The sequence below is a fragment of the Poecilia reticulata genome, linkage group LG6 (assembly GCF_000633615.1).
Source record: "Poecilia reticulata strain Guanapo linkage group LG6, Guppy_female_1.0+MT, whole genome shotgun sequence".
NCBI classification, from domain to species: domain Eukaryota; kingdom Metazoa; phylum Chordata; class Actinopteri; order Cyprinodontiformes; family Poeciliidae; genus Poecilia; species Poecilia reticulata.
Genome location: NC_024336.1, coordinates 28610758 through 28619474, shown reverse-complemented (window position 1 = coordinate 28619474; position 8717 = coordinate 28610758). Strand labels below are relative to the sequence as shown.

Sequence of the window (8717 nt, the reverse complement as noted above, 5' to 3'; positions counted from 1 at the left end):
GTGTGTGTGTGTGTGTGTGTGTGTGTGTGGCTCTGACCGCCTACCTTCTTATCCAGTTTACGCCCACTCAGGGTCAAAGTGATGATTCTGTTGTCAGACAGCTCCTGCGCTGTTATCTGAAGTAAAGGCACAGAATAACACCAGATATAACACAAACACAAACAACTGAGAAGAGCTGAGTTAAAAATCATCCACCATTACAGTAAAACAGCAGCGTTACCATAAAAAAACAGCCTGACCATGTTTGCTTCTACGGAAAACCAGAAGTGCCAATATTTTTCTCTATTTTAAAATATTTCCGTGAAAAAGTAAACCAAACAATTGTGCTTTACAATACGAGTTAAAAACTATAAGAAAAAAGAAAGTATGAACTATTTAAAGTTATTTTTCCATGTTGGGGCTCAAACTACAACATGTTTTGCTGCTTTTTATATAATGAACCAACATAAAGACGTGCATAATTGTTAACAAAAAATGTTCCATGGTTCTCAAACTGTTTACAACTAAAATTCTGAAAAGTGTGGAGAACACTTCTTTTCACACCCTCTTTCACTTCTTGATACTCCTGAATGAAATTCAGTGTTCATGATTTTATTCAGAAGTCGCGTTACTTGTAAACGCAATTCTATTTTGTTAATTTTTTCTTTTAATCTCTGGATTCAGATGTTGGTTAGAGAACATAAGAGAAGATTAAAGCAGAGTTAGGTTTGAAAACAACACCAAGCTTTGAATGCCAGAGCTAACTCTGGAGGAGCTACAGAAACTGACAGCTCAATAAAATTTACCGTTTAATTTTCATGATAACATTTGTGACAATTTATGAAAAATCCCAACAAATACAACAAAGTTTGTTTTTGAAATTTTACAAAGTGTTGGAAAGTACAAAGGGTGTGATCATGTTTCCAGTAAAAGGTGATTAGATATTCTGTCTAATGCAGTTATTTCTGAGAGTTTTATAAATAAATTATTCATTTTTTATCAGGTTCCAAAATTTTAATCCTTGTTTAAATGTAAAGAAATAGACACAGTGGATATTTGACTATATTATTATTCCTTAGAGAAGCATATAACCCTACAAATATATAAATAAATAAATAAATACAACTACTTTCTTACTTTTTTTAGTGTAGATGTAAAACAAATAGGCTACATCCCCTGAGGATATGTACATTTCTTATCAGGTCCAGCAGTCAGATCTAGAGTCTTCTGCACATCCATATCTGATTGCAGAAAGTTTAACTTAGTGGAAACTGAACAGCATGAACTATTGATTTGTTCAGAGCCGATTCCGTTTTTCAGTCTCAGAGTTGAGCTGTGAGTGTCAATACTTCTCCATTTAGTTTCTTCTTGCATTTTAGTTTCAGCAAGAAGAAACTAAATATGTCAGCCGAGAAGGTTTTCTAGTGGAAGTGAGGATACACACAGTCAGGTAATCCAGGCATGTTTAAATGTGAGCAGCGTGTCTTACAGTTTAATTCAAACGCATCATTTTATTCACCTTTATGCAGCAAGGATTTATTTTAAAATGGGAGTATTGTAATACAAAAGCATTTGCTTTTCACACCTGCAGTAGTTTGGGAACCAAAATCGCAACATTTGTTACATTTTCAGCTGCTTCGGTTCACTTTCACACTGAACTGTGTCAAACAAACCAAACCCTTAGATCAACCTGTTCCCCTCCTCGCCTGTGGGGGCGCTGCACAACGAACTGCTGACAGAAACAACACAAAAACCTCAGAAGAAGACGCTGAACACAGCTTCCTTCTTCACAAATATAAACAAAAATGGAGAAGCGTGAAATTTCAGCTATTGGAGGATTTCTCATTTCGCCCACCAGCGCTGGTGTTTATTTTGGTTGTTTACCCAGAATGCCCTGCACTGTAGTCCACTTCCTGCTTTTGGAGTGGTCTCCAGTCTGCTTGGTGTTCACATATGCATTCAAAACCTCACCAGAGTTCACTTGAACCGAACCCAGGCCGAGGTTTGTAGGCGGACCAGAGTTCACTTTTATTGTTGCCATTACGCATTCACACCTCCCCTAACGAACCCGACTTTCTGGGCAAACGGACAGGAGTTGGATTAACTGGATAAACTGTAATTATTCTTACCGTGACAGAACCTTTGCCAGCTGGCTTCCCATTGGCTAATATCAGCGGTCTGTGAAGTTTCTTATTGGACACAATCTAGAAAAGAATTAAAAAGAAACAATCATCTACGTTTGCTCTCAATAAAACAAATCCGGATTTTAATTTCAGGGTATTTTGCTGCAGTTTCCTTCTCACTCTATCCTGAAACTAATCACTTGGTGCAGTTTCCTGCACAAGCTGCAGAATTCAACATGTAGCAGAAAGTCATGCAGTACCACTCCCAGTGTGCAGACGAACTCTCCCAGGAAGTCGTGTTCGTAAAGCTGTGTGGCACACTTGTCTTCATCGAACATGGCGAAGCGAAGCTTCTGGATCTCTTCGAAGTGATAGTCCACCTGGAACTTCACTCCAAACACCGGGTTCAGGTTGTTCACGGCCGTCTCAGTCCGTCCCAGCTGGGAGAGAGAGAGCAGAACCAAAGGAATAAAACAAACAAGTTATTTCATCCTTTGTTCAAACTCTGCTTTTTTAAGGATGAGAACGAACTGGGTAGCAAAAAAAGTGCTTAATATGAGATTTTATTTTCAACCAGGTGAAGCTAAAACTGCCACTTGAGGAGTTAGAAAATTTTTACAGGTGAAGATTGATCTTAAATCTATTCCTCACTATTAATCAGTGGTGGAGAAAGTATTCAAAAAATGTACTCAAGTAAAAGTAAAACTACCACATTAACATTTGTACTTAAGTAAAAGTAAAAAAGTACTGGCTTTTAAAAATACTTAAGTATTAAAAGTAAAAGTACTTGMTGAATGCATTACCTAATCGCTAATATCATTAMGTGWACCGATCGTATTWAATTTTAATACATYAGAAATGTGCCATTTTAATGAACAATGCCACAGATAAAGCATGTTTTTATTGTGTTTACTCTGTAACATAGTTTAGACTTAGATATGTGATGCTATGCATCGTAATTTCAGGGATGGAAACATCTTGTCTCCTGTCCTAATATAACATGAAGTTCACTTTTTTTTGCCACTAGTGGCTTTTATTTTAAAAGAAATCCAACAGAAAGGGGATGGAAAGAAGGTGGGTTGGGGAGGATATGGAACCAAGGAGCCATGTAGCAGAGTTATAGTCAAGACCACCTACCCAAGACCAATCAAGACCAGCAAAAAACGTGACATAAAAAAAACTTTTACCTATCAAAATTGCTTCTCAAATTAATCTGAAAGATCCACATTCCCATAAAAAAACTAGATATTAAATACTTAGAGCTGAAATAAATTTAATCAGTAAAGATCCGTCCAGAAGAATCGGATCGTTCCTGAATATCGTACCACTATATATGGAGGTGTCGCATATATCGTCCCATATATGCGACACCTCAGTCAACACCTCCACACAATAATTCAGCGCATGAGTGACAACTTTTTTCATCGCAGATGCAACATGTGTCTCTGTACAGCTAGCTTAGCTAGCATCACGTCCACAGATCTTACCTTTCTTTAAGCTTTYCTTCCAAGTGACGCTAAAAGTTGGACGAAGTCCCACCGTCTGTGAAAGCGAAGCGCTGCTGATTTTACATGTAGCCATATATATGATTTATGCACCTATTATATTACTGACGATTAGACAGACATTCTCCCGCTCAGAGGAAACCACTGCGCATGTCTGGAGCGCCGCGTGCGAGTAAAGGTGGAGGCGATGGGTGACAACAGACACTAAGTCACGTTATTGCTGGGATTTTACGGCGCCATCTTAAGTCCATGAACTTCACATTTTAACGGAAAAAAAAGCTCAACGCGACTTGGATGTAACGAGTAACGCGACAGTTTTGTAGAAATGTAGTGATGTAAAAAGTACAGATACTTTCTGTAAAATGTAGTGGAGTAAAAGTAGAAAGTACCCATTATTAAATCTACTTAAGTACAGATACATGAAAATTGTACTTAAGTACGTTACTTCCCACCACTGCTAATAATCAACCATTTCAGCCAAAATGGGAAAACATTTGATGACATAATGAGTTTAAGTCAAGGTCATCAATAAATATTCCTCCTATATTAGACTGTTTTGTGCAGATTCACAGGACTAAATTAAAGAGCTGGCTTTAGATTTAGACTTTATTCATATGAAAGATAAACAACTTGCCCCTTATCTTCTGATGTTAACTGTTAATTAAAAGAGCTCAGTTAGCTTGGTGAAGTCACTTTTTGTCTAATTATAGAAAACAAAACCAGCCCAGACATCCCAGTGTGTGTGGGAGCCTCTAACAGGACAACAGGAGTCATGTTCTTACTGTGACGCCACTTCTGACTCACTGCCTGTTTATCCACCGTTAGATGAGGTCAGCGCATGTTTAGCCTGTCGCCACTTCTGAACTACGGCAAGCAGAAGCAGCAGTTTGATGCGTTGATGTAGCAGAGATGACAACTGTGAAGCATCAGCATCTTGTGAATGAATTACAACTGTGTGTGCGCTGCAGCAAAACGCTTTACATCGTCACAAGTCTTACTTCATTAATGTCTCTTTAGTTACAACTGATGCCAAGAAGATTGTGTTAAAAATAAACTGTTTTTGTATTCCCGACCCCGGTCTTTCTGCATGGAGTTTGCATGTTCTCCCTGCATGCGTGGGTTTTCTCCGGGTACTCCGGTTTCCTCCCACAGTCCAAAAACATGACTGTTAGGTTAATTGGCCTCTCCAAATTGCCCCTAGGTGTGAGTGTGTGTGTGCATGGTTGTTTGTCCTGTGTGTCTCTGTGTTGCCCTGCGACAGACTGGCGACCTGTCCAGGGTGACCCCGCCTGTCGCCCGGAACGTTAGCTGGAGAGGCACCAGCAACCCTCCCGACCCCACTGAGGGACAAGGGTGAAAGAAAATGGATGGATGGATGTTTTTGTATCATCAAGTTTATCAGATTCTAAAGTTATTCGTATCTCACCTCGAGTGAACAAAAACGTAAGAGATTGAAGGTTTTTATTTGTTAAGCAAAAAAATACATAACGTATTAAACAGGAAAATCAGTGGTGCTGATCAAATACATTGATTACTGGTTTCTTATTAGTGTGAAAATATCAATAAAAAAGTGTTTTCTTAGAATGACAACATGGAAAACATCAACAATCACCTTAGAAAATAAATCTTCACTGTCAGATTTCATCTTATACCAGATCCAATTTTCATCAATTTTTATTTGCCTTTTTTTCTAAAAAATAAAAATAAAAAATCGTAAATGACAGTAAATATTTTCAAAAAGTGTTTTTTCAAATATCCCTTCCGAGAGTTGCATGGTAGAGCAGTCGGGCCAGACTATGAGAATATTTGTTTAATTATGAGAATAAAGTCATAATATTAGCAGAAAATTACAAGAATAAAGTTGTTTTAATGAGGAAAAATCTTAATTTTTTGTTGTTATTTTTCATGTTATCCTCATTAAATTTCTACTTCATTCTCAAAATATCACAACTTTATTCTGGTAAAATTAAAACGTTATTCTCGTAATCTTGTGACATCATGATTATTTTCATTTTAAAGAAAATCTTGGCATGACCTTTATATTTCATTTGGGAATTGACATAAATTGTCAAACAAGATGGCCGCCCTGGGCGTGCTGACATCACTCTGAACTACGAAAGCACAAGAGGAGCATCGATGATGAAGAGCAGAGAACGGCTGCGCTTCACGGCTTCATGGGCGCCCGGCGGCTTTGAGTCACGGTGGATCTGAACCCGGCTCACCAGGCTACGCAGCTGAATCAGAACCTCGCAGCATTTTGTCCTCATGTCAACCTCATCTTTCATCTGCCCATGTTTACTATGATATGACACAACCAAAGACTGGAAAACACATGCGGACGCAGGAATTCTGCTCTGGAGCAAAAACAAAACCAAAAAATACGGTTTAGCTGCAAGCAGATAAACGGAGGAGGAATGGGTGGGATTACTCTGGGCGCTTAAATCTGCAACAAAAAGCTAAACATGAACATTAGAAATTAAAAAAGAAAAAAATTGGTTGTTAAAAGACAAATCCTTTGTGTTGTACTGAATATTTTCCATTATAGAAAATCTTAATTTGTAATATTTTTGCGCTAATTAAATGAAAAAAGTCTCCATCTGTGGGCCAGACAGAATCAGCCCAGGGGCCCTATATGGCCCCCAGACCGCACTTTGGACACCAATAGGCATAACTAAGAAAATAAAATGAGTTAAAATGTAGTCAACTCACATGAAGTTTATGGCATCAAATAATAATATATTTACCGTTTGATCAACATAATCAGTCTGCAGATGCCAGAGCTAAAACAAGCATAGCAGGGAGGAAAGTTGAACTCTCATCGCATAAGAGTCACTATCCTCGTTAAAAATGACTTTTGATACTTTAACTGTGGCACATCCAGCTAAAACGATGCTAATTAATTCATGCTAATTATTCAAATCTCAACAGCCAACAAACCACTTGACTGGATGTGTGCTCTTCATTCAAAACATCAAATTAAAGAGAATCTGTGGAGCAAATTCATATTTTCAGGAAATACATTTACATGGAGAAGAGCGTGCTTCTTTGTGAATTCCCTCAAATGACAGCCTTTTGTTAAAGTCTGCATATTCTGTATATTTTGAGTGGTGGGAGCATCGTGGTCATGGTACAGAAAGAGAGCAGTACAGTAAATGTTGGTTATTTCCAGTTAATACTGTAACGTAGATCACTGTGTTTGTAAAACAAATGCAAACCAAAAAAAGAGGAATTAAGAGCAGGAAAAAAACCACAGATGCACATGGAGAACATACAAACGCTACAAATACTTTATGGAAAAGTTTAATAAATAAGTACAAACCAGAGTTTGTCCTTCCCTTTAATTCTAATGCAAAGTCATTTCTCATTTTCTGCAAATAAATATACAATTTTTGCTTAAAATTTCAGAGACACGTTGTCATTAAGAATGAAAGAACAAGATTCATAGCACTCAAAAATATACAGCTATGAGGAGTAAAATCAGAGACCATTTCAAGTCGTTCCAGAGCCGTTTGACTTATTTTCAAGTTAAAGATGAGAGACACCAGAACCAGTGATGTAGAGGAGCTGAAGGGCACTAATATTTACTCAGACGCATCATGAATGTGGAGCAAAAATAAAACAAAAAAAATCAAGGGGATCGTTTCACTTCATGAATCTGCAGCCAGGAGAGCTTTTCCACTTCACCATCAAAACCTCAGTAACACGTTATTGAATGGCTGTTCATGTTATGAACATGAGGGGATCTAAATATGCAAATTATTCTGTAAATAATTACAATTTTATTGCAAAGTTACATTAAAACTTGCATTACAAGTCAAGTAAAAGTATCAATGTTGCATTAAAAGTGTATTTATTTATCAAATGACACCTCATGACATCATGTAATAAACATTCATTTTTATGACAGGTGTTATGTCAGTGTTTTGCACAACCCCTCACATAAAGCGTCACCAAAATCTCTTTTTGTTTCCGTTTCATTTCGGTCAGAAGATTTTGATGTAGATCCCTGAACTGTGACCTACTTACGCTGAGTGGGACATCTTGTGCTCTCTGGTGGACAAACCCAATTTGGTTTCAGTCATTTAAATAGATGAAATGTGGAGTGACATCATTCTGACTCAGACTGATTTATTTCCAACACGGTGGTGGAAGAAAGAAGAAACTTTCTTCAACGGCGTCGCAGTGCAGAAAGGTTTACAGAAGGTAAAGTTAACAGAACCACCAAATAAAGACTCCAGGCTCCATAAGGTGCTCCTTGCAGTCTGGTGAATGTGTGATTTAAACCTCAGTGACAGAACATCCCACTGCATGCGAGTTCTCACTTGCAGTGTTACAAGCTTATATCTGTGCTCATAACACGTGTGGAGATTAGCATTAGGATTTGGAGTTTGGAGAGGAGAAAAAAGATCACAGGATTTAGGAAATTGCTCGAGCAGACTGTTAACTGGGTGTTTTGTCATTTGCATAACTTAGATGAATATTTCCTCCAAGTTACCATCAAGCTCAGTTCGCTCAGTTACTGTCACCTTCATCTTAATTTATGTTGTCACCTCTCCGTCTTTCACCCCCGGAGAGAAAACCGCCTTGTCGCCCGGTTTTCTCTCCCTCTCTTGTCACACTTTTTCCCCCTCGGTTTACCCAGCTGCTTCTCGTGCCTCTATCTCCTAACGCAGACGGATATAGACGCAAAACGAAGACAGAATGAGGCATAGAGAGGTGACGGGATTTGGGAAGGCGATGGGAGGAAAACAAAGCGAACAGGAGGCAGCCGGAGAAGGTGAGAAAGCTGCGAATGTGAGAGAAACGGCGAGCTGCGGATAAAACCCGAGAAAAGGCGCGGGCCCCGCTTCGCCTCCTCCATCGCGCCCTCACTACAGGAGCGCTAAGCTTTTTGTTTCCCTCGGCGTTGCCTTGGTAACCGTTGGCAATTTCGCATTGGAGCCACATGCCCCGCTGACCGACAGCGCGCTGCAACCCAAGGCACACGCCTACACACACACACGCACACACACACACACACACGCATTCCCAAAAATCTGATTGCCCTGTTAACCAGCTGTTTGCTGCAGAGGTGCCTTGAAGCTGCAGCCCACACACACACACACACACA

The 8717-nt window shown here is 39.0% G+C and overlaps 1 protein-coding gene across 1 annotated transcript in view; it reads right to left on the bottom strand.

Annotated features, from left to right (window-relative positions):
- The window catches only part of cpne2 (copine II), a 41349-nt gene that overhangs the window by 28014 nt on the left and 4618 nt on the right, over nucleotides 1-8717 (bottom strand). Inside the window, exons 3-5 of the mRNA XM_008412494.2 lie at nucleotides 2363-2542; nucleotides 2109-2183; nucleotides 45-116 (exon numbers count right to left, since the gene is read on the bottom strand). Coding sequence (XP_008410716.1) covers nucleotides 45-116; nucleotides 2109-2183; nucleotides 2363-2542 — 327 coding nt within the window. The remainder of the gene's footprint in view (nucleotides 1-44; nucleotides 117-2108; nucleotides 2184-2362; nucleotides 2543-8717) is intronic.